The sequence below is a fragment of the Pangasianodon hypophthalmus genome, chromosome 19 (assembly GCF_027358585.1).
Source record: "Pangasianodon hypophthalmus isolate fPanHyp1 chromosome 19, fPanHyp1.pri, whole genome shotgun sequence".
Classification (NCBI taxonomy): Eukaryota; Metazoa; Chordata; class Actinopteri; order Siluriformes; family Pangasiidae; genus Pangasianodon; species Pangasianodon hypophthalmus.
Genome location: NC_069728.1, coordinates 6,262,046 through 6,288,441, shown reverse-complemented (window position 1 = coordinate 6,288,441; position 26,396 = coordinate 6,262,046). Strand labels below are relative to the sequence as shown.

Here is a 26,396-nt window from a genome sequence, read left to right as displayed (position 1 = left end):
ATATATATATATATATAATTTTGCATTTAAATGCAATTTACTAGGTCAAAAAGGCACCCATTCAGGATTATGACACTATTTAACTAGCTTTTATTGCCAACAAGCAGGAAGTCACTCACGTCACTGGCACTAATATACACATTACATGACGAAAGAGAGGGGTTAGCTTTTGACTCTAGAGTCTGACTCACTGTGCAGCAGCAAAAAAATTCAGCAAAAGGCTGCCTAGGGTGCTCTGTGCCTATGTAAGCTGCTTAGGACTGCCTAGAGCAGTCTAGGGAGCTCTACGCCTGTGAGAGCTGCCTAGGGCTGCTGAGGGCACATTCAAATGTATCTTTTTTCTTAAAGTTAAAACATAAATCTGACACTGGTTTTGACATAAAAATTAAATTTGACAAAAAAAAAATTAATTAAATTATTTCTTGAGTTATTAATTTGAAATCTTCAGACACTAATAAAATATATAAAATAGCAAAAGCTATATTAGCCCACATAGGGCCCAGGTTGAACCCAGCAGCCCATTTAATGCCCGCCTGGGCCCCAGTCATAGCCCATAATAAATACTAAATCTTAGTTTACATATATGTGAACATGTGTATATGCAGTACTTGTGGATCATAAAGGAAAATTTTTTAAATGTCACTTATTCATTATCAATCTGAATTTTAGGAGGTAGAAAATAAAATTATAAAAAGTTACTCCAATTTATGGTAATAAATGCAATATTTTTAAGATTAAAATCGGTTTTAATCAGTTTAATCTGCTTCATAAGTACTGCAGGGAATAAATGAATTCTGAAAAATTAATTTACAATTAATGTGGGCCCCATATGTACAGGCTTTCTGGTTTGCCCACTTGTAGCCCATATATATGTTTTCTGGGCAGCCCAACTGGGCCCCTGTGACAGTCCGTGTATGAGCCCAGTCAGAGACCATGCCCCTGTGGACCCCATGGCCAAGTTCAACCCATGTGGGCCCCACCAAGCTATGCTGACAGGGAAAGGCTGTAAAGGCGATCAAGGGCTGTCAAGGTCATTCAAGGACTGTCCACACTGTCAAGGGCTGTTATAGGCTGTCAAGGGTGGCCAAGGGCTGTCTAGGGTTGTCAGTGGCGGTCAAGGGCTGTCTAGAGCTGTCTAGGGCTTCCTAGGGCTATCAAGGGTGGTCAAGGGCTGTCAAGGGTGGTGAAGGGCAGTCAAAGTGAAGTGAAGTGTGGCCAAGTATGGTGACCCATACTAGGAATTTGTGCTCTGCATTTAACCCATCCAAGTGCGCACACACACAGTAGTGAACACACACCCGGAGCAGTGGGCAGCCTTTTGCTGCAGCGCCCGGGGAGCAGTTGGGGGTTCGGTTCCTTGCTCAAGGGTCTCACCTCAGTCATGGTATCGAGGGTGGGAGAGAGCGCTAGTCATTCACTTCCCCCACCTACAATCGAACCCCACCTGAGATTTGAACCCACAACCTTCAGGTTCACCTTCGGGTTGCAAGTCCATTAGGCATGTCAAGGGCTGTCTAGGGATGTCAAGGGTGTTGAAGGGCAGTCAAGGTCTGCCTAGGGCTGTTTAGGGGTTCCTAGGGCTGTCAAGGGTGGTCAAGGACTATCTAGGGCTATCAAGGGTGGTGAAGGGCAGTCAAGGTCTGCCTAGGGCTGTTTAGGGGTTCCTAGGGATGTCAAGGGTAGTCAAGGGCTGTCTAGGGCTTTCAAGGGGCTGTCAAGAGCAGTCAAGAGCTGTCTAGGGCTTTCAAGGGGCTGTCAAGAGCAGTCAAGAGCTGTCAAGGGTGGCCAAGGGCTGTCTAGGGTTGTCAGTGGCGGTCAAGGGCTGTCTAGAGCTGTCTAGGGCTTCCTAGGGCTATCAAGGGTGGTGAAGGGCAGTCAAAGTGAAGTGAAGTGAAGTGTGGCCAAGTATGGTGACCCATACTAGGAATTTGTGCTCTGCATTTAACCCATCCAAGTGCGCACACACACAGTAGTGAACACACACCCGGAGCAGTGGGCAGCCTTTTGCTGCACCGCCCGGGGAGCAGTTGGGGGTTCGGTTCCTTGCTCAAGGGTCTCACCTCAGTCATGGTATCGAGGGTGGGAGAGAGCGCTAGTCATTCACTTCCCCCACCTACAATCGAACCCCACCTGAGATTCGAACCCACAACCTTCAGGTTCACCTTCGGGTTGCAAGTCCGAGTCTCTAACCATTAGGCATGTCAAGGGTGGTCAAGGGCTGTCTAGGGCTGTCAAGGGTGTTGAAGGGCAGTCAAGGTCTGCCTAGGGCTGTTTAGGGGTTCCTAGGGCTGTCAAGGGTGGTCAAGGACTATCTAGGGCTATCAAGGGTGGTGAAGGGCAGTCAAGGTCTGCCTAGGGCTGTTTAGGGGTTCCTAGGGCTGTCAAGGGTAGTCAAGGGCTGTCTAGGGCTTTCAAGGGGCTGTCAAGAGCAGTCAAGAGCTGTCAAGGGTAGTCAAGTGCTGTCTAGGGCTTTCAAGGGGCTGTCAAGAGCAGTCAAGAGCTGTCAAGGGTGGTCAAGGGTTGTCTAGGGCTGTCAAGTGGGTGGCCAAGGGCTGTCAGGAGCGGGCAAAAGCAGTCAAGAGCTGTCAAGGGTATTCAAGGGCTTCCTAGGGCTGTCAAGAGCTGTCAATCTATCAAATGGCAGCTTCAGTCATTGGGTAGCTATGGCTGCTGACCAATTCTCAAATCTACCCCCAACACAAGCCTGGTTTAGGTTGATTTTTGGTAATTATTGCCTGGGTTGTTTCTTGCTACAAGTGGCATAAGAGCTGACCTTGGGCCCCTGAGGCAATATGGGGCCATGCATGGTTTTATTTTTAAAATTTTTTGGGATATTGGGATTTTGGTGGGGTCTGAAAAGAAGGTATCCAAGTGATTGTACCCAAGTTAGAAATTTGCCACAGGTAGTAGGTCATGATTAATCTTAAATCAAGATGGAGAAAGAACAGAGAATAAAAGCCCCAAATACATGTAAGGAATGAAGGCAAACTAGTTAATAAACTCTGTAATGTATACTATTTCTTTCTTCAATTAATAACCTATCCAGCTAGCACCTACACAATCACAATGAGGAGGGGACCCACAAACACAGAGAAACACCAGAAGGGGGGGAGGGGGGCATGGGGGAACAGAGACAGAGAGAGAGAGAGAGGGAATGAGAGGGGTCCCTTGTGTCTACAGTAGCCTGTTTTCACAGATTAGCTCTTTATTGATCTATCTCTCACCTGCTCCCCAATCTCATACTCTTTTATCACTAGTGCACACATTCTTGCATGGTTTCACACACACACACACACACAGACACACACACATGCACACACAGTAACCCAATCTCAGTAACCCAATCACACCACAGTTCATAGGCTTCAGAAACTGACATCATTGTGGCATCATTATGATGTCACTGTAACATCAATATGGTGTCACTGTAGTATTATTGTGACATCACTCTAGCATTGTGTCATCATTACAACATCACTGTGTGTGTGTGCGCATGTTTTAATATTTTATACAAAATTCCTAAAACTAGGAGGTTTCAGTCTAGCATTGCAATAATTAGCTGCATAAATAATTACGTCAGTGGAAGTCCTCACAAAGATAATAAAGACAAATGTGTGTGTGTCAGCAGTGCAAGAGAAAAACAACAGAGAAATGGGAACAGACAGCCTTACATACACCAGTCTACTTGCATTATAATTGGATGGTAACAATGGACAAAGAGACACATGCTCATACACTCATGCTCACACACATGTCCACGCACACACACACACACACACACACACACACACTCACAAACAAAATCCAACAAACACAAGATGACAGCTCGCATTTTGGAGGCACTGTCCCTCCTTCTGGATGGCTGATGGGGTGTTTCCATAGTAACACAAAGAGAAAGCTCCCCTCACCGGATTTATTACAGATCGTGTACTGGGGTCCTGCAGTCATTCACAGACTCACTCACTCACTCACTCACTTTATCTCTCTCTCTCTCTCTCTCTCTTTCTCTCTCTCTCTCTCACACACACACACACACACATACACACACACACACACACAGGTAGCTAAAATGTCAGTAGGATTTAAGATCAGCCATATAAAAGAGCCAGCTGACCCAGAAACTTTCTTTTTTATTCTTTCAATTTCCTTGGGTCACTTGCTGTTTTGAAGCTGGATGAGACTGTCCACTCCTGGAATGAGTCATACAGCTCCTGCCCTTTACAACATGGTGGACACATGTACACACATACACACAAACACACACATTCCAATCTATAGCCTAATGATATTTTAGGTTAGATCTAACCTTCAGGTATGTTTTTCACACTGTGCTCAGGTGAGTGTTTCTGTTAGTTGTGTCAGAAGGACATAGAGCCCTAGTGAGAATTTCATTAAAGAAGAACCAAGCATATTTCAGCATAATCTCTATCTACTGTTTCAGTAGCATATGTGTGATTACCACAGACAGGAATTTTGAGATGTTTCTGTGTAATGAGAAAATAACAGAGACTGTTTACTCACAACTTAAAATGGAATTATTTTTAAGTTTAAGGACACTTAACCTGACCAGGTTAAGCAATTACTGAAACTGAATTTAGGAATGAACGAACAAGCGAACGAACAAACAACAGGTGCTAAAAAGACATTTTCTCAAGACTTCTATTCTTAGTGTAATGGTTGTCATTTTAATTCACACTATATACAGTAATACTAACTGTGACCCTTACCAGGATAAAGTTGTTACCTAAGATGAATAAATGAAAATGAATGAATATATAGTCTTTATAGTACATTTCTAGTCACAGAATTAAACAGCTGCTCATAGGCTTCCATTATAAGTGATTTTAAGTGGGCTACCTTGTTTTTCTACTTTTTTTCCCAGCTGGGAATCATCAGAATTATTCTCCACGGTAATTGCACATATACTGTACATATGCACACAAACTGCTGATGTATACTTTTAAAAACTGTAAGTGTAATTGAAACAGTTGCATCTCATAACGTACATAATGAAATTAATGAATGTTCCAAACTGAGAGAGGTTTACCAGAGATAGAAGGGAACAGTGGGGAAGTACCCAAATACACTGCTTTAACAGCACTACCATCACCACAACCATTATTATCATTATCAAAACCTGGTGAAAGCTAAATTTAGCTCCACTACACATCCCCAAATCATCATTTTTATTAACTGTAAGATGACAGTTTTCTCATAGTTATGATAATCTTACCTCTTGTTTTGGGAAATGGTTTCCTGATTAAATCATGTGTGTGTGTGTGTGCGTGCGTGTGTGTGTAGCTTGCTGCACTTGAGAGGCACTTTAGACCTTGAGTATTGATTTTTATTATAACACAATTGTAGCTTAGTCCAATTATTCCCTAGTGTAAACATCAGGCTTATAATTCTGCACTTTAGCCATGTTAATACACAGTAATAAACACACACACACACACACACACACACATACACACACACACAGTCACATTGCTCTCCTCCAAATGGGACTCAATGGAGCAGCTTAAGATGAGCAAAAGGATGAAGCAACTAGCCTTAGGTTTTTATTTTAGTTCCCTTTGGACTTTGTATGCTCTTAAACACAAGGCATTAGCTTCATCATTCAAGTAGAACACACCAGAATATCCAGGGAAACACAAACACAGAGACAAACACACACACACACATACAAAGAGAGAGAGAGAGACAGAGACAGAGAGAGAGAGATGGAGAATGTATAATGAGAAATACGTAGAGGATAAAAATCGTAAGTAGATATCAATAACACTTTCTAGCAGCAGCATTATTTTATACGTTAAACTAAATTAGTTTAGTGCCTTGGTTGGCATGAAGAAACTAGCCTTAGGGTTTTATTTTAGTTCTTTTTGACTTTTTAATGCTCTAAAACACAAGGCATCAAATTAAAGTAGAACACACACCAAAATCCAGGGAAACACACACATTTGCAGCATTGTTCGCTCCATGTGTTGAACCAGCATATAGGGTGCATTAGCATGCAGTGCTGGCCTGGGGCTAATCTCTGACCTGTCCTCCACTCCAAACAGCTGAAGGCAACAGCATTTGCAACACACGTTAGAGAGAAATGTTGCCAAGAGCCAAGCGAGTCCATCTGTTCAAGAAAACCTTCCCTCGTCTTATTCAGGTGTCTCAGATTACAATATTTATTAGCCATAGCCGTAGAATCAATTTACCAAAACCCAAGATGTGGCTGAGTGAGACAACTCAGACATCATGTGACAAAGACCCAATGACCTAAAATCATGCAGCAGCTAGCAAAAGCTAGCTAGAGGGGTTAAGATGGGAAAAAAAAAAACTTCAGTCAAATCTGGAATGATTGACAGTCCTGTCTCCTTCCCCCATCTCACTTTGTTAATCTTTCGGGAGGTGTTCTGTATTATTCTACTTATTATGACTTCATGTGGTTGTATTTCACTTAATTTTATTAGTTAGTTAATAATAAGCAGTAAAAATCCTGGGCACATAGGCTTTTATTGCCTTTAGCACAGTAGCATTGCAGCTTCACAGTTCCAGGGTCCTTGGTTCGACTCTGAGCTTGGGTTACTGTCTGTGTGGAGTTTCTGTGCATGCTCTCACAATGGCCTCCTGTGGGTTTCATCCTGTTTCCTCCCACCTCCCAAAAATGCTGGTAGGTGGACTGGCTACTTTATATTGCTGCTAAGTGTGAATGTGAATTCCCAGCACCCAGTGGAACATTCAACTGAGAACGAATTCAACACAAGAAATTATGCTGCTGGAGTCCTTCTGTCACAAGTATAGGCAATGGTGAGGGGGAAAAGAGAGTGTAATCCCTAAAGAACTGGAAATTAATTTGATTCCAGGATCCAATGCGCTTCTAAGAGGCAAGTAAAAACTTGTCTGCCCCGGGATTTGGGATTAAAACTGCCACTGTGGGTTTTGTTGTGAGGCTACCTAACCCTTATTTGTGCTTCTGTCTTCTGACACAACTGACAGATAATTATTAAGCTATATTGAGCTAAAAAAAAAAAAAAAAAAAAATGTGTAGTTCACATGGATTCTCAGTGCTGAGTTTGAGAACCTTTCAATTTGACATTTGGTAAAAACAGTTAAAAGGACCACAATCAAATAAACACTTGCGTTTGACAGCCATGACACACAGCCCTTTAGTGGCATTGCATGCTAACTCCTGTGGATAGATTTCCTGCAGGCCAAGCGGAACTGATGAGGGGTATTAGCATAATTGGCTAAATGTTAGCTGCTAACCTAAATGAGGGTCTGTCGGCCTGGCAGAAAAACTGGACCTGCGGGCCACAGCACCACTTTAAACCAGACCAGAATGTACACACACACACACAGGGAGAGAGAGAGAGAGAGCGAGAGAGATTGGGTTTTGGCTTGAAATCACAAATGGATGAAATAATCCCTGCATGGCTCTGAGATTGAGTCACTAAGCAAAGCTTTTTTCTATTTTCAAATCTGTTAATCTGCACAGAAGGCTTGAGAAGACAGATAAATACACACAGTCACATATGTGAGACACAAAGCTATAGACACTCACTGGTCACTTTGTTAGGAATACTGATACATCTGCTCATTTATGCAGTTCTCCAAACAGCCAATCATGTGGCAGCAGCACAATGCATAAAATCATGCAGATACAGGACAGGAGCTTCACTTAATGTTCACATCAAACATCAGAATGGGAAAAAGTGTGATCTCTGTGACTTTAAACATGGTATGGATGTTGGTACCAGAAGGGCTGGTCTGAATATTTCAGAAACTGCTGATCTCCTGGGAATTTCACACACAACAGTCTCTAGAGTTTACACAGAATCGTGCAAAAGACAAAAAAAAAAAAAAACAAAAAAAAACACATCCTGTGAGCAGAAGATCTGCCTGCTGGAACACCTTGTTGATGAGAGAGATCAGAGGAGAATGACCAGACTGGTAACTCAAATAATCACTCTTTACAACCATGGTGAGCAAAAAAGCATCTCAGAATGCACAACACATCAGACCTTGAGGTGGATGAGCTACAACAGCAGAAGACCACATCAGGTTCCACTCCTGTCAGCCAAGAACAGGAGTCTGAGGCTATCATGGGCACAGACTCACCCAAACTAGACAGCTGCAGACTGGAAAAAGACCAAGTGATTTTTTTCTAATCTCCAACTGTCCAGTTTGGGTGATAGCGGCATGAATGTGCAGGTGTACAGGTGTTCCTAATAAAGTAGGAAGACAGTGAGTGTAGTAACTCATATAATCACTCTTTACAACTGTGGTGAGCAGAAAAGCATCTCAGCATGCACAAAACTTCGACCTGGAGGTGGATGAGCTACAACAGCAGAAGACCACATTGGGTTCCACTCCTGTCAGCCAAGAACAAGAATCTGGGCACAGGCTCACAGAAACTGGAGAGTTGAAGAGTAGAAAAAAAAAATCACCTGGTCTTTTTCCAGTATTCAGCTGTCCAGACTGTGCCCATGATAGCCTCAGGTGTGGCTGAAGGTCTTGACCCATATCAGCATGCTCTGCTCTGCTGCCATATGATTGGCTGATTAGATATCTGCATGAACTGCATGAATATACAGTACACATACTGTATATGTAATATTTACGTAATATTATATATGTGCCTATATGAAATGATGGGTCTAAAAAATATTTAATTTGTGTGTATTTGAAATAAATAAGCGCTTTGAACTTCTTGACAGCGTAATCTATACATAAAAATGCAATTACTCCTCACAAATTAAAAGGTTCAAAGCCAATTAATCGAGGGTTACATTAGTTGGTCTTAAATTTACACACACTAAGGATCAGTAGATGAAAGTTTTTCTGAATTTATGGGATTTTCATGAATACCCTTTTTATGTAAATGCTCATACAAATGATTTACGAATAAATTTACACATAAATTCACCCTGAATATGATACCAGTCCATCCCAGGGCAACATGCACACACGCGTCCATACACTCATTCACCAATTTAGCTTAACCAATCTGCCTACCAGCATGTTTTTGTATGGAAACTGGTGATCCCAGAGGAGACCCACACAGACACAGACAATAATCTGAGCTCAGTATCAAATCAGGGACCCTGGAGCTGTAAAGCATTCAATGCTATATTGTATAAATGGTTTTGCATGACTAGAAATCGGAAAAAGCCAACTGGCCTTTAGACCTGGCCAGATCTTTGTCCCTGTGGGTCAGGACGGTAAAAAAGGCACATGTAAAATTTATGAATTCAGCATTCTTGTCTGAGAGAGTGAGAGAGAGAAAAGGCGAGAGAAGAAGTGAGACATCCTGTTCTACCATTCAGTGATAACATCGGCACAGGCCTTTGCAGAAAATTAAAGGAGAATAGAGTAAGTTTTCATCCATGTACAACATCCTTCACAGAGAAAGTGACTACTGATCTAGATTCATTCATTCTGAAGGGACGGACTTTCATGAAACACATCTGGAAGGAGAAGAGGTGGCTCGTGTTGCTACTCTTCTTCGATGTGCCATGTACACACACAGTGGGGGTCATTTCTGAATATTCGCATCAGGAGGAAAGCATCGTTCAGGAAACAGTCTGATTCCAATCAGCATCATGTGCTCCTCCCCCTGCTGCCTCTCTGTTTCTCTCCCCCAGTAAGCCCAGGCTGAGGTGGTGCTCAGATTGGTGTGAAATCGACATTTAATGGAAGAGTGTGTGTGTGTAAGACTGGTGTTGTGGGCCACAATGGATTTGAGTCTTTGTGTGTCATTAGAGATTCACATTGTGTGCGCGTGTGTGCCATTAAGCTCAGATTGGTGTGAAATCATGGTTTAATGGACAGGAAATGGTGTTATTTTTGGAGCAGCGAGAGTCTTCTCTGCAAACACCTTACTCATCGCCACAGAAGCTAATGAGCCACGGTGTCACCAGGAGACCAGACACACACACACACACACACACACACACGCACGCACACACCAGAAATCAGTTATATTGGCCAGGTTAGTTAGATGTATGGAGAATTTGACTATGTTTTACAAAGAAAAAATTGGGGGAAAAAACAGCATACAGAGTGCATTTGGTACCCACTGCAGATACATTTCTGCAGATGCTAAATACAACAAAAGTCATTTTAATAATTTAAAGCACTAAACACTTATACACACACTGAAATGTGTCATAACCCAGTCAGTTTGCTTGTATGCTGGTGAGAGCTCCAGTCACAGCAACTCCACTCAGTGTCAAACACAATAGTGCCTTTCACCTGCGTCTCTCTATAAACTGTGACAGTTCACCATGGAGAGAGGAGGAGGAGGGGATTTCACCTAGATCATGGAATTCAGATGAGACAAAAACAAAGTTAACCCCATGCTCTCTCAGACACACATTTTATTTCCAAACTACGCTATACAGTGGCTTGCAAAAGTACTCAACCCCTGCCTAACCCCAGAATTTGACAGATTTGTCTGAATAACAAATGATAAGTTGGCCTTCACCTGTTATATAAATTTTAAATCAGCTCTCATTTTCTGAACCACCAGGTGAACTGTCATTGAAGAGCATGTCAGTCTGAAAGAAAGGAGTAAAAATGAAGGCTAAGGGACATTCTAAGGAAGTTAAAGATAAGGTCATAGAATTTCAGAACTTAAGAATAGGGTGTAAAATTATATCTAATAGGTTGGATATCCCAGTAAGCACTGCAGGATCTACACTGAGGAAGTGAAATATGGTGTTGGCAGCATCGTGCTCAGGGGACATTTGTGATCCTCACAACCAGGGCTTCTTGTTAAAATTGAAGGAAGAATATAGATGGAGCAAAATACAGGGGGATATTACTAAATGACCTGCTTCAGTCTGCTAACAAAATAAATAAAGCTTAGAAGAAACTTCACCTTTCAGCAGGAGAATGGTCCCAAACACAAAAAAATGAATTCTGACTATGACATTGGATTGCAATAAAAATACTGACTATGTAAGAACAATCTGTCTAAGTGTCATTTGTAATCCAGATGAATGACTTTGAATACTTTTGCAAGGCACTGTAAGTCTCAGGTATGGAGATTAAGCTCTTCACATTATTGAGCTTTGACACATTATTGTCTTATTATTAAGACAAACATAAAACTACAACAACTCGTTAAATTTATCAGATCTCTCTCAGAAATTGTGTTTTACCCAGTGTGAAAGATTGTCCATGTCAGTTCAATCATTACATAATATAATATAGTGATAGCAGCATAACAATTACATGCAATGCAATACCTCGTTTTAACAAATTGTAAAGGAACCACCTTATTATATTAGAGTGTTCAGTGACTGCTCAGAAATAAGTGGTAGCTTGGGATTCGTTTGTGCAAGAATCTAATTACTACAGAGATTATTCAAAAGATTCTGTTGTAGAGAAATAATACCCAATATTGTCTCATTTATCTGCAAGTCGTAATGTTCCATTAGACTACAGTTTTAATTTCACAAATACAGATGCATAAGTGAGAGATGGGACATAAAATCAAGCCAAAAAAAAAAAAAACAGATGCAAGTATTACTACTATTAGAAATTTCATTAAAATCAGCTTGACAGTAAATAAGATCCATGTGCACAAGCTTAAGTTGTTAATGGTGACAGCTAATGATTTAGTAGCCTAATTCAAGTGGGCAATTTAGACCAATGTTATTTCCATCAGCCAAGATCTTTATATATTTTTATTTCCTAAACTAAAACCATGCTACCTGAAAAGCCAGCAGTGACGTGCAGTTTTATTATATTAAAGAAGCAGTTTGCCATTTTTAGAGACCCTCTGCTGCCAGCAGCACAAATGGCAACTGCAATGCAAACACTGACAAGCCTTTCTGCTTCTGCCATCTCCTCTGTGAGATGGGATGAGATGTCTTTTAGGGAAAAGAGACAGAGCTAAACAGTTTACCCGACAGAGTTGGAGCTAATTTCCACTCACCCACCCACTTGTTTTCAGTAACCGATTTATCCTGGTCAGGTTCGTGGTGGATCCACAATGTTAGTCCATCACACAGCAAGCTATTTTCCAGCTCACAAAAACAGAAATACAATCCTGAAACTAAATAACTAGACAGAACCATTGTATGGGCATTTTGTGATTCAGTGTTTCTAAGGTTTCTTTGAAATGAAATTATTATTTGTCTAGAAAAACAATGTTTTAAACATTTAGCAGGTTTTACCTCTTGTTCTGTGTATGTGATCAATTTCTCAAGTCTGGTAATCACGGGTTTTCTATGCCTCCCATGCAAACTGTGGTTTGAATTTACCAATTATGTCATATATGTCATGCACACAATTGTTGCCAAATAGGGGGCATTCTTATAAATGTTATTGTCACAAGATGTGTGTGAGTGTATTGTGCATTTTTAGTGAGTGTTTTGTGCGATGCTGTCAGTGCAAGCTTGCACAACAAAGGTGAGGTGATAGTAGGAACCCAGTGACATTGTTAAACCAATCGCTATTAAATACTGGAAGTTGCACTTTCATACAAGAGTTCACACAGAATTTGGTATTCTCGGTTTGAAAATGGGTTTCACACTTGACCATAAATACTAAACTGTTCACAATTTCCACCATCTGTGTTCTCAATTAAGTGATGGAACTGAGGGGTGCAAGTGTTTTCAAGCCAACTAATTAATAACAAGATTTTTTGGACAAAAATTAGGAGTGTTTTCAATAGCTTGCCGCAGCAGTAACAGGAATAATTAAAAAAAAAAGGCAGTATAAAATGGACAGATGAATTTATTAATTTTTTTTTGTCAAATGTCATCAGTTTTTTCTTCACATCAAGCAGAACACAAGTACAGGGACAGGATGCAAAAGAAGACGATCAACAACACAAAGGAGACGTGTTGTTTGTTATAAAGTGCTGGACCAGGTGCTTTGGGCTGGTGGATTCCTCAGACACCCTCGCTCTCATGGGGTGCCAGGGCAGGAGGCAGAGTGCTACCACACGGACCATCAAAATGATACCTGATAGAGAGAAGGTGGAAACATTGCAACACCTCTATTGGATCACAGCTGCTTTTAATAGTGCATCATGGAACACTTCAAAACAGGAAGTTCCTCAAAACAGGATGCGCTCACCTCACAGGCATTCAGTTTGAACAGTTTCTAAATGTCTAGTAGAAATGTAAATGTGTTACTCAGTTAAAAAAAAACAAAAAAACTCAGGGGTGTATTTCAGACCGTATACAATTGTGTGTACAAGAGAAACTGAATAATGTGCAGGGAAACAGAGCTCTCTCTGTGTGTGTGTGTGTGTGTGTGTGTGTGTGTGTTTATATGACTCACATAAAGCACGTGGTGGCAGGTGTGCATTCCATGTTAAATTCAGCCACAGGCACTCCTCTAGCTGCCACCTGAGGAGCAAACATGGCTGCTGGGTAAACTATCGAGGACGTACCCACCTAGAGACAAGAGAACAGAGAACACACGCACACAGTTTAAGTTGCAGAATGCTTGTTTTGCAATTAATCATAAGCCCGTAGAGTTGATGCCATTTAAAAACATACACGATAAAACTTAAAACCTTGGGTATAGTGTTGACTGTTTTCCACAGTCACTTCCTGCCTATATTAAGTCTCCCTGCTTATAGATTGTGCTCATGATTATGAAAGCTTGTATTTTTCATTGCCTGTTACAGGGCTGAAAAAAAAAAAGAAGGAAAAAAAAACAAGCTGGATGGCATTGGCGCATTCAACAACTTGCAATTAATTAGCATCAAAGCATGTTGCAGTCTATGAAATACAGTTAATCATGAGTAGTATAAGACAATACACAGAAGTGATGACAGACTGGGTACTCGTTATACTATACAATACAGTTCTTTAATCAAAGGATTGCTTGGTAATGATTAGTTTATGAGAAATGCTTAGGTCAAACACACACACACACACACACACACACACACAAAAAGAAGAGTATAACACTAGCAGAAGTGTCTAACATGACATCAGCAAAGCCTCATTACTCATGGAGAGTCAACTAAGCTGGCAGGATTAATTATATAATAATTTCCATTGAGTACCGGTAAATCTCCCAAAGATCCAAAACAATTAAACTCCAACTTAGTTAGGGATATGAATCACAGAACTTCATATCCAGTAGAATAAGCTATTCTCTGTTATGTAATGTCCACTGTGTATTTTTGGCTTTGACCTACATTACTAAAGTATATCTTCTGGCCTCTTATTGAGAATTAAACAGCTTAAATATCTGATGCAAAACCAAGAAGGTTCAACTGATCCCTGTGTGACCCAGTGCAACTGGGATTGTGTGGTGCTGAAATGCTCCAAAATGAGAAAAGGAGGAAATCAAATTAACACATTAGCTTATTTACCACAAATTCTTATACCACAGCAATTTGCCAATGATTAGAACATTTTGTTAATTAAAGAATGGCATGTCATACTTTGTATTTGATTACAGCTTCATTTAAGCTCCTCATTTATCAAACTGGATATGAATGACTTTATTCATAAATCAGGCGCAGGAGCATTTACTCATCCAACGTGAAATCCAGTTAGTTCAGAAAAAAACATTTGTATCCTGAAATTTACATCTAAGGAGACACTAATGTGCTTCCAGTAGTATAACTGACATGAGTTACTGCAAATCTATTCACAGATTACACTGACAAGTTTCAATCTCTTACTGCGCAAATTTAATGAAAATAGTGTGAAACTCGGTTGCATAATATTAATGACTTGAAAGAACACAATCCAGAACGAATCCATAAATCAAGACAAATAAGACTAGCTATTTGATTAGTACAAAAGAAATGGCACCCAATAACAGGAGGAGTTCATCTGTGTCTGTGCTAGCCAACATTCTGCGATGCCTGAGCTGCATTACTGAAAAGTTTAGCAAGGTTAGGTCGTGCTTAGTAGGCACTCTTTCAATGTTTAGTTGTCATTTTGTTGTTTTCAGCTCTTTGAATTTTGCTTTTTATGATGTTTTGTAGGGGGTCATTGAATGTAAATCAGTTGTGCCATTAATGTGCTTGATAATTTACAAGTCATTGGCATTTATCAACACACATGGTAGTATGGAAAAAAAAAAAAAAAAAATCAATCTAAAATTTTTTTGTAAATCTGAAAGAAATTTAGTTCTGTTTGATCTATGAAAACATGTACATCTACTTTGTAGTTCCTGTTCATACATTATAACAGTCTCTCCTTTTTCTCTACTGTGCTGACGATAAAACAAAAAACAAACAAACAAACAAAAAAAAGATTACTTTCCCATGTCAGATAACTTCAAGTCCTTTCAAAAATACAAAAAAAATTAATTATCTTCACCATATCAACAATTACACATTTTTTAACATGGAGCGTCTTTTGTACAAGTCACTGTGTAAGGTGATAGAAATGATAATGTATTAGAAAGAGCACACTAATATAATCCTTGAAGCAGGAACTATTGTCAGAGCCATGCTATTATATAAAATGAATCATCTTTTGATCAGTTAGAATCAAGCATTCAACAGCACTGTGGTATAATTTATTGTATTTATTAATACAATAAATAAAGAGCTATTTGATATTCCAATAATCCTCTTCTATCTATTGTGTTTAAATTGTTTGTTGCTGAGTTGTTTGAGGTTGTTAAAATGTAGCCTATGTTTTAGATACTTATGATATAATAAAAATATAATAGGTTTAAATCTGTAAATGCATAAATAGATTAATTCTTGCATATAAGAAATTCCTGTATGTGTAAAAACGTGTACATTTAGTATGGCTAAAATTGTGAAAAGATGTGAAACTAAACATTAAATACAGCTGCTTTATCACTTTTAGTCTTAATTTTAATGCCAACATGAAACAACTTACAGGAACACTTAAAACTTACTGTGCTCTCTTCACTGGTTGAATTTATGGCACTTGTAAATAACATTGAGTATAGCCATATAGAAAGTTTTTGGGGTTTTTTTTGCGATATTTGATTGTATATTATTATGTAATTTTCAATTTCTGTTCCATTTATTTATTTATTTATTTATTTTCTTAATGTGTTAACTGTGGTTGTGTCTTTAATTGTTGTTGTATTTTTTGCTGCCTTCTTGGCCATGTCACCCTTGTGAAAGAGATTTTAATTCAATGAGTTTTTTATCCTGGTTAAATAAATGTTATATACATAATTACATACATACACACACACCTACCACATAGTCTTTTCCAAACCTCTTTCTTCATACACTCACCACTAAGCAGAGATCACATCTATTCAGCTCTTGATCTGCTCTGGTCAGAATATCAGGATCCAGCGACTCTCCAAACCACACCACATGAGGCCTCAGAAGACCACGACAGCGCTTCGCCTCACATCTACACACAAAGACACACTTCCACATTACGTACTTCCAGCACATATCATGAAGATATAATGCATTGCTGACAAAAAATCTTGTGACTCTTTAGAGTGCCACCTGATTTTAACGGTATGATCTTCTGGGACACAAATTAGTTAGGGATCTAACCGGGTGCTGAGTAGAACCAATAGTTTTAGACACTACCGCAGTGGATTTGGTTAGACGGCTTGACAGCTGTCATTTGATTCCGTACATGTTGACATATCTCCTTTTGAAACTGCAAGTCAGAGTGATGGCGTGTAAAGTGCTTAACTGATTTACACAACAACCAACAGTGTTTGAGATACGCTACACCCCTGCTGAATCTAAACAAATGTGACAGTAGATTAGCAAATTAGCTAAATACGGAGAACAGCAAAGAGTTTAGCAGCAGCCTTTTTTTAACTAAGAGGGTTTTCTAGCTGCCGCCTTCGCCTTTAATAGGGATGATATCCTAGATAACAAGATGCCATGTGTTTTGGGAGTCAAGCCATACAGCTAAGGCTGACCATCAGGAGGGGCAATAGTGACACCGTTAGGCAACTGACGTGACTGAATGGTAGGCTTATAATTAATTTTAAACATTAGACTATTTGACAAAATGATATGATAATGAGAAGCCCTGACAGTATATAGAGACATAATCACATTCTTGATCACTTTGAGGTAACAAGACATTCCGGCATTGAAGAGCCTTAGAATAGCCGCTCAGGCTCCTGATTGGAGCAACAGAAAAGTATTCGCCCTATCGTCTGGAGATCCAATCTCGACAATGCCACAGTCATCTGTGGCTGGGAGTCCAAGAGAGCAAGTTTGGTCATGCTCTCAGGGTGGGACGGGTGGCACGCTCTATCTCCCCATCAATCACAGCGACACTAGCTAATCATGGGCATCTGTGTAGCTCATGCATGCAGAAGGCAGTGGATAGCACTTTCCTCTGAGTGTGTTGCGCTTGACACAGCAAGAGCAGCAGATTGAAAAGATGCGGCTGGCCATGCCTCGAAAGAAGCACATGACAGCCTTCACCCTCCTGGATTTGTAGCTGTCGTGTGATAGGGGAGACCTAACTGGTGAGTGGGAATAGGCCAAGACTAAAATAATGGAGAAAAGAGACGGTCACCCAACTGCAAACTTCATATTCCACCCTCTTCAAAATGAATAAATGCCGACGTTCTTTTTTAACCAAGGGATAGTTGGAAAAGGGAATAGTGTGTGGGTTGACACACAGCCAAAAACGCACTGACAAAACATGTTTGCTGCTAACAAGCTGCTACTGTACAGAAAGTATATAGGTTCTAGAGAGCGTTTAATTATACAAAGACTAGAATAGTACAGCTTGTGTCATCAAAAAAATTTTAATTGTTTTCCCTGAAGTGATGAAGCATAAATTTAAAAGAAGAATCTCTCATAACTATTTTTTGTAATTTTTCTAGATGTGCTATTATGTCACAACACTAATGAACTGGCACAAAAAGCTCCAAAACACCAATTGTGATTTCAGGGGCACTTTAAGTACAGTACTTGCAGTGCAGACTCATCACATTTACAAGTATCTGCTGCCCTCTAGTGGAGCAGAACTCATACCTGGTCTCCTATCTTATAAATCAGGGGTCTTCAATCTTATCTACAAAAGGCTTGTATGGCTACAGGCTTTCATTCCAGTCAAATAGGAGGCACACTTGTTAGCTGATTGGAAATCTACATGAACTGATTTAACAAGTGGAATCGGGGGTGGCTCCTGATTGGTTGGAATGAAAGCCTGCACCCACAGCGGCTCTAAATCATTGCTGTTGTCACTCTGTTCCACAGATACATGTAAGCCAGCGTAGGGTAGATTTACATGCTGCAACATACTTCATTTCTCTTTATAGCTCTGGTACTTTCTTTTACACACACACACACCTGGGCAGATCTTCTTTTGGTATTCTGGCATCTTTGGCTTTGGGATCAGGTGCTCTAAGGAAGCGTATAAAAAAACATAGGTGTAAATAAGCAGTATTTGGGTGTGCATGTTTGTGTGTGTATGTATTTACCCTTTCCCCTCCAAAGCAGAGCATATAGGGCTCTTGTAGTTCTCCTTGACTTCACCACAGCTCATGCAGCGAGTTTTAAACAGACTACCTACACGGAGAGTAGCAGGTGATTCAGGTGATAATAATTCACTATTAATATTAAACAGAATGCAGCATTCATCTGTACAGAATATAATGAAAACTCAACTGCATTACTATTTTACTCTACCCAGCTGTAAGACTCCTTCTGCAGGCTATGTGTGTGTTTTCTCTGCACAATGTTTCATATCATCAGCAGGCTGTACTATGTGTCCATCAGGTGGGCTGTACTCACCATGGATCTCCAGCACATTTCTGGAACCTGCTCGACGATGCAACTCATCAATATTCTGCGTAATAACAACCACAGAGCGCCCCTGTTGGCTGAGGCGGGCCTCGCACTCGGCTATAGCCAGGTGGGCTGGATTCGGCTGCTTACTGGACATAACCTGCACCAAAAAAAAAAAATCATTTAAAAAAAAAAAAAACACACAGTCATTACTGTTAATGAAAATAGAAATACTGTTTATGAAAATAATCAGATTAATGGAGTCTGTAATAGTCAGTATAGTCCACGATTATCATAATGATACTTGTACTTATACTACTCACTATATGCATAAATAGAATATGTAAGTATTATGAAAAAATACCAACTGTAATTTGTGAAAGAACACCACTATAATAGGAAGTACAAAGAGAATAATTAAATAAAAATCATACTGCATTTTCCTATATGTTATGTTAAGCATAGAGATGAATTTTCTGAATTGGATAGCCCCCCCAACCAAAATATATACAATTATTGACTGTTGTCTCTTTCAGCCCTCCTATTCAATCCATCAGAAAGAGGGCTGGGGTCATGAATATCATCACAGCAGTGACACTGACATTATACTTACAAACTAGTGTGCTGTAATGGTATGAGTGTATCAGGCAGTGGTGTTCTTTTTTTAACCAGCTCAGTGTCACTACTGGGTTGAGAAACAGTCCTCCAACCAAAAATACACTATATGACCAAATGTATGTGGACACCTGACCATCACACTCATATGTGGTTCTTCCCCAAACTGCTGCCACAAAGTTGGAAGCACACAATTGTCTAGAATGTCTTTGCATGCTGTAGCATTACAATTTTCCTTCACTGTAACTAAGAGGCACAGACCTGTTCCAGCATAACAATACCACTATTCACAAAGCAAGTTTTATAAAGACATGGTTTGTGAAGGTTGAAGTGGAAGAACTTGAGTGTCCTGCACAGAGCCCTGACCTCAACCAAAAGCAGTCCTGTGGTCAGAAGCTGAGAGTAGTACAACATTCAGATAAGTTCTGGTCAGCGGGGGTCCTATGGTGGTGCCTATTGCCTGATGCATATTAGAGAGGGCAACAGATCAGCTACACTCAGTAACTGTATAAGTCCAAATTCAAAAACTGACCAAAAAGAAGTGATCTAGAAAATTGTGCACTCTAACAAATATTAGTGACATGACAAATAAGCAAATGCAATCACTAATATGCATCATATGATGAAAGGTGATATGATTACAAGATAAACATGCACTGATATTAGGATACCTCACGTCTATAGTGATAAAACTCCCAAACCAGGGATGGATCTCGGGAGAATGCTTGTGGGGTGGCCAAATCCTGCAAGAAAAAAAAAATACTTATACTTATAGCTAGAGTATATTCAATACAATACACTACAGCGTGTCTGAAAAGTCAGGAAACAATGGGAATATCTTGAGCAAATATGTCGATCTGCATATGTTGGTCAAAATCCACAAAAACATGATACAGCGGCTGAGAAAATGTGTAGCATGTAAGGGTGAACATGTCCAGAATATGTTGTAAATAACAAACACAAAATTAAGTATATGTACTTTTACTCCCAATGGTTACTGGCTTTTCAGGACACCCTGTACAATACAATACAAAAAAAACAAGCAAATACACACATACACAAACACACACATCCCAAGCACTTTATTAGGATCACCTGTACACCTACTCATTCATGCAATTTTCTAGTCAGCCAATCGTGTGGCAGCAGTGCAGTGCATAAAATCATGCAGATTCGGGCCAGTAGCTTCAAAAAAAAAAAAAAGTGAACTCAGTGATTTTTACTGTGACATGATTGATGGTGCCAGACAGGCTGGTTTGAGTATTTCTATAACTGCTGATTCTACTGGGATTTTCATACACAACAGTCTCTAGAATTTACTCAGAATGGTGCAATAAAGAAAAAAACATCCAGTGAGTGGCTGTTCAGCAGAAGGAAAACTCCTTGTTGATGAAAGAAGTCAACTGGTTCGAGCTGACAGAAAGGCTACAGTAACTCAGATAATCACTCTGTCCAATTATGGAGATCAGAAAAGCACCTCAGAATGCACAACACGTCGAACCTTGAGGTGGATGAACTACAACAGTAGAAGACCACTTCAGGTTCCACTTCTATCAGCCAAGAACAGAAAGCTGAGGCTGCAGTGGGCACAGGCTCACCAAAACTGGACAGTTGAAGACTGGAAAAACGTAGCCTGATCTGATGAATCTTGATTTCTGCTGAGGCACACAGATGGCAGGGTCAGAATTTGGTGCCAACAGCATGAATCCATGGACCAAACCTGCCTTGTGTCAACAGTCCAGGGTGGTGGAGGTAGTGTAATGGTGTGGGGAATGTTTTCTTGGCACACTTTGGGCCTGTTAATACCAATCGATCATCGCTTGAATGCCACAGACTATTTGAGTATTGTTGCTGACCATGTGCATCTCTTCATACCCATCTTTCAATGGCTACTTCCAGCATGATCATGCACCATGTCACAAAGCAAAAGTCATCTCAAACTGGTTTCATGAACATGACAATGAGTTCAGTGTTCTTCAGTGGCCTTTCCAGTCACCGGATCTGAATGCAATGAATTTGGGATGTGGTAGAACGGGAGATTCACAGCATGAAAGTGCACCGGAAGAATCTGCAGGAATTGCGTAATGCAATCATGTCAACATAGACCAGAATCTCAAAAGAATGTTTCCAACATCTTGTGGAATCCATGCCATGAAGAAATGAGGATGTTTTCAGAGCAAAGGGAGGGCCTACTGAGTATTAGTATAGTGTTCCTAATAAAGTGCTCAGTGAGGGTATATATGTACAATATATATAGTCACAGCCACTGTATCCCGGCTCAGTCATGCAATTTTCCAATCAGCCACTGTATGGCAGCACTGCAGTGTAAACCCATATGAGGATGGGTTCTCTGCTGAGTCTGGTTCCTCTCAAGGTTTCTTCCTATCACCATCTCAGGGAGTTTTTCCTTGCCACCGTCGCCCTGCTTGCTCATCAGAGACATCACACACACACACTTCACTTTACGTTTGTTTGTATAAAGCTGCTTTGAGACAATGACCTTTGTAAAAAAGCGCTATACAAATAAAAATGAATAGAAGAATAGAATAGAACAGTGCATAAAATCATGATAGAGGTCAACAGCTGTTCGGAAAGTGGAGGTCCTACCCAGTATTAGTATGGTGTTCCTAATAAAGTGGCCACTGTGTGTATATTGTGTCAAAAAGGAAAATTTTGTGTTACCTGAGCCTGCCACTTCCTCCAGTAGCCACCAGCTCCTCTGAAGGTTGGCACTCCACTCTCTGCACTGACTCCAGCTCCAGTGATTATCGCTATGTGCTTGGCCTTAGCGAAGTCTTTACGAAAAGCTGCTAAATCTGCATACACACACATACACCACTATAAGATAAGGTATATATCTGGAAATATGAAATAGCTATTTACCTTCTCACAGTAATACTGCATCATCACTGCATCTTGATAAAGCGGGCACTGTGGTTGTCTGTTAATGTGATGTTAATGTAACGTCCTTGTGCTTTTAAGAAAGAAATATGTTGTCTGGTTGGTTGTGCCAGGAGGTGTTGTACCAGCATTTTCCTTTATGTTTGCTAGGATCTGCCATCCAGTTTAAGTCTGGTGGGTTTTGTTACTCCCCACTACTTTCCCTGACTATTTCAGTTCTGTGTTGTAAGTCTGTGTTTGCCAATAAAAGAGCAAGTGCATTGTTTTTACATACGACGCTTTCTAGTCAAGCTTCTTCCTCGCCAGTGCCACAGTATATGGCAGTTAATTATTGTGTTCTTGTGTGTGGGTGCACAGTGTTGTCAACCTTAGCGAGTGTCACTAGATTTATTAACTATTTCAAAAAACAGTGACAAATCTGGCTGACTTTTTGTGCAGATGTTAACAACTGTCCTGAAGTTGGTACAGCTCTCCAGCTTACATTACAGCTGCTGGTTATACGATCTGAGAGAGTAAGTTTGATTGACTCACCACCAGCATGTAAAGCCTGACTGAGTTGCGGTTGCATGTCCCCAATGACAAAATCACTTATTACCATTGTTCCCAACGACTAATCACTGATCACCATCATTTGTCCCACTCAGACATTTCTTTGTTTGTCATTTTAAACTCACTTCTTGGCTTAATTTAGTAATAAATTTGAGTTATTCCATCCATAACTATTTCTTTTGTGTTTATTTCCCAACTACTTACTATCAGTGCTTCTTCTTAGAAATCCTACTAGAAACTCTTAACTTATTGGTTTTACTCTATTTTGTAAATATGCAAATAGTTAGTATGTTGTGCAAGGATGAACTATTTCTATAATAAATATGTTAGAATTTATTATAGTACGGCACTGATGAATTCCCAAATCTGATTGGTTAGGTTTTGACAACAGGGTCATCTGTAATTCAAATGATAAGGTTGATATTAATGTGTTTGTTCTAATAAATCATTGTTTCGATAGTAAAAACCTATTCACAGGGACTTGTATGACGGAAGCTCCACAGTGTTTCCATTTAAAAAAGTGCTGTATTTAGCATAGCAAAATGTCTAATTATTTATATGTTGAAGCTCTCTGTAAGAAGGTGAGTATTTAAGATTTATGGAAGAAGTCTGGGTTATGCCTTACCTGAGCTTGGTCTGGCCATCTTAGATGCACACCAGGTGAATTTGACTCTGGAACATAGACGAAGGGTCACAGCCTTGTAGACCAACGCCTGCACAATCATCAGGGTTCCAAAATCACACCCAGCTCTAAAATAAACACAGATATCCCGGAACTGTGTGTTAAAATGAGCCACCTGCACGAATGCACACACAAACACATACTGTACATGCGCAGTCAAAAAGAATGTAACCTTACCGGAAGGAAAGAAATTAAATACACACACCTCACATACACTATACGGCCAAAAGTTTGTGGACATCTGACCCTCACAGCCATGTGTGGGCCTTCCATAAACTGTTACCACAAAGTTGGAAGCGCACAATTGTATAGGATGTATGTGTATGTTGTAATATTAAGATTTCCTGTCAGTGGAACTAAGAGGCCCAAACCTGTTCCAGCATGACAATGCCCCTGTGCACAAAGCAAGCTCCAGGAAGACATGGTTCGCCAAGATTGGAGTGGAAGAACTCGAGTGTCCTGCACAGAGCCCTGACCTCAACCCCACTGAACACCTTTGGGATGAACTGGAACACTGACTGCAACCCCAGACCTCCTCACCAACATCAGTGTCTGATCTCACTAATGCTCCTGTGGCTGAATGATCACAAATCCCCACAGCCACACTCCACAATCTAGTGGAAAGCCTTCCCAGAAGAGTGGAGCTTATTATAACAGCAAAGAAGGATTAAGTCTGGAATGGGATGTTTAACAAGCACATATGGGTGTGAGTTCACAAACTTTCAGCCATATAGTATAATTAATTCAATTTCGTGTCCACTGTTTTAGAGCTCATACCCAAATACATCCGGGTTAAAAACGCTGACTTGGACTTACATCGGACTTACATTTTAATGGTTTCCAGTACAAATACCATTACAAACCATCAGCTAACCATTAAAACCATTACTGGTCCTTAATGGTATCCACTAGACATAACATCCCACCAATAGAAGGCAACAAATTACCAGCAGAGACCCACAGGGACCATTACAGTTTCCATTAAAACCAATACAATTCCCATTATAACCATTAAAACCATAATTCTGCGAAGGTTTGTATTTATTTTTTTCAGCAGGGATATAAATCTTGTATGGTCTGGTAGCTCTGATTCAGATCAGCTCGGATTCAGTATATCACAGTGTTCCTCCGAGTTAAATGTCATGGTTGTAAACACTAGCACATATATTCGATTACAAATATACCCAGTGTTTCCGTGTTAATCTTTCCCCCATTTTCCCCATTCTAGCCTACCACAGCTATTTAGCGTTTAGCTGTCATCTGGCTTAGGCATGAATAAACTTAAAATTCATATGATTTAAATGAGCTAAGAACACGTACCCTGGTAAACAAAAGTTCCTGCGGTAATTGGACCATGACAAACCAAACCACAGATTCGACATCAACACAAATAACTCAGAGCTAGCAAAGTGACAGCATGAAATACCTAACGTTATTACAGTCGGCTATCTTCCAATATTACCAATATTAACGTTGCTGAATTATACAGCCCATTGGCAGTATACATTTTAAGCAGTCGAGCTCACCTGGAAACGGCTTCTCCATAAACCTGGTTCAGAAGGTGAGAAGGGTGAAAGCTGTCTGCCTGCCCACCACTGAGACGCCATTTTACTATTTTCATGCGTCAGCGCGTCCGCCATATTAGCTGGGGCAAGTTACTGGGAATATGCAGCTCTACCCTGATAGAAATGAGCTGTAAACGTTTGCTTTGTTACACACAAATTTCTGCTTGAGATTCCTGGAGTTATTATTTTCATGTAAAATTTCCACTACAACATAGTATTCATTATAAATTGATCAAGTAACAGAGCACAGCAAGCTAAACCTAACGTTAAGCTAAAGCTAAGACACCACAAGGTAGCTTCGTTACCTCATAATAAACAGCCTATATGGCAGTCAGCAGCACTCAACTCTACAACTACAAACCTAGTCATTGCACTAACTAACTGACCTTCACATGATATACCAAATATTAAGAACATTAGTTAAGAATTGGCATTGTGGTAAGAGAAGCTAAAAAGTTAAACAGTATTAAACAGTAATAAACAGTAACTCACTTCCCCAGCCTGCATTAATACCTGCATTAAGTCCCTCATTAAATGAAAACACAGTCTTCAAGCTTTGTCCTGTTTAAATTAATTGTTACATCCATATGCTGCACAGTGTTTGTCAATAATCTTCATGTATGCTTTGAAGGAGTTCATTTCAACTCATTAATTAATATTATATTAATATCTATTAATATTATAACTCGTTTTTGCTGCTTGTGCTGCTACATCACACAATAGTTTACAGTTTACAGCCCATGTTCTGTGCATTTATTTTCCCGTGTATTTATTGTCCTGTTCTGTGTATTTATTTTCTTGCACTCGTCTGACACCGTATTTGCACTTTATGTTGTCTTGCGTACTGTTCTGTGTTGCACCATGGTCCTGAAGAAACGACATTTCTTTCCAGTGTATACAAGCTATATAGAGGAATGACAATAAAAACCCACTTGACTTGACTTGAATACAATTCAATGGGAACAATTTGGAAACTTGCCCCCACCAAGAGGGCAATGCTGTAGATGTCAATCAAAACAACCTCAATGTTTCAAGGCCTACTTGAAATAAATGACAGGACATAAATGACAGAGTCTCACGTGGAGAGGACACGTATATACCTGGTGTCCTGAGAACTGTATTTAAAAACGATTAGACAACATGCATCTGAATGTAGCGCCTTGTCTGGTGTACTCCACCTAAGAGGCAATGCAGGCATCAAGTTATTTCCAGTAAGACTTTGCAGAGAAAAAAGTGCTGATGCAGGAAAATGGAGAGTAACCCAGTCTGACCCGTATATGCAAGATAATGGAACTACACAGGCTTAGCAATGTGAGTGTGGTATAACAAGGCCAATGCACTCAACATTTAGACTTCTGCTGACTTTTTCAAAGAGTCACTAAAATATATA

General features: G+C 40.1%; 1 protein-coding gene across 3 annotated transcripts; it reads right to left on the bottom strand.

The window, feature by feature from the left end:
• Positions 1–12,723: 12,723 nt before the first annotated feature.
• sirt5 (sirtuin 5) lies at positions 12,724–25,098 on the bottom strand. 3 transcript variants are annotated; one of them, XM_026944673.3, is made up of 10 exons: positions 24,968–25,098; positions 23,385–23,509; positions 21,992–22,125; positions 19,981–20,052; positions 18,701–18,854; positions 18,388–18,475; positions 18,257–18,310; positions 16,208–16,331; positions 13,294–13,409; positions 12,724–12,972 (listed from the first exon to the last, which is right to left on the bottom strand). In XM_026944673.3, exons 1-10 carry the CDS (start codon positions 25,060–25,062, stop codon positions 12,900–12,902), a joined length of 1,035 nt encoding a protein of 344 aa, XP_026800474.3. In that variant the 5' UTR covers positions 25,063–25,098; the 3' UTR covers positions 12,724–12,899. The 3 variants fall into 3 exon arrangements, with proteins under 3 accessions (XP_026800474.3, XP_026800475.3, XP_053098307.1); XM_026944674.3 differs by lacking the exon at positions 24,968–25,098 and adding an exon at positions 24,762–24,919; XM_053242332.1 differs by lacking the exon at positions 24,968–25,098 and adding an exon at positions 23,647–23,714.
• Between the last annotated feature and the right edge of the window lie 1,298 nt (positions 25,099–26,396).

Excerpts from the sequence above, each read along its gene's own strand:
- sirt5 (XM_026944673.3), bottom strand. The coding sequence starts at position 25,062 with ATGAAAATAGTAAAATGGCGTCTCAGTGGTGGGCAGGCAGACAGCTTT. Across the intron at positions 23,510-24,967 it reads TATGGAGAAGCCGTTTCCAG|AGCTGGGTGTGATTTTGGAA; the intron begins GTGAGCTCGACT and ends TGTTTATTTTAG. Across the intron at positions 18,476-18,700 it reads AAATGTGCTGGAGATCCATG|GTAGTCTGTTTAAAACTCGC; the intron begins GTGAGTACAGCC and ends CTCTCCGTGTAG.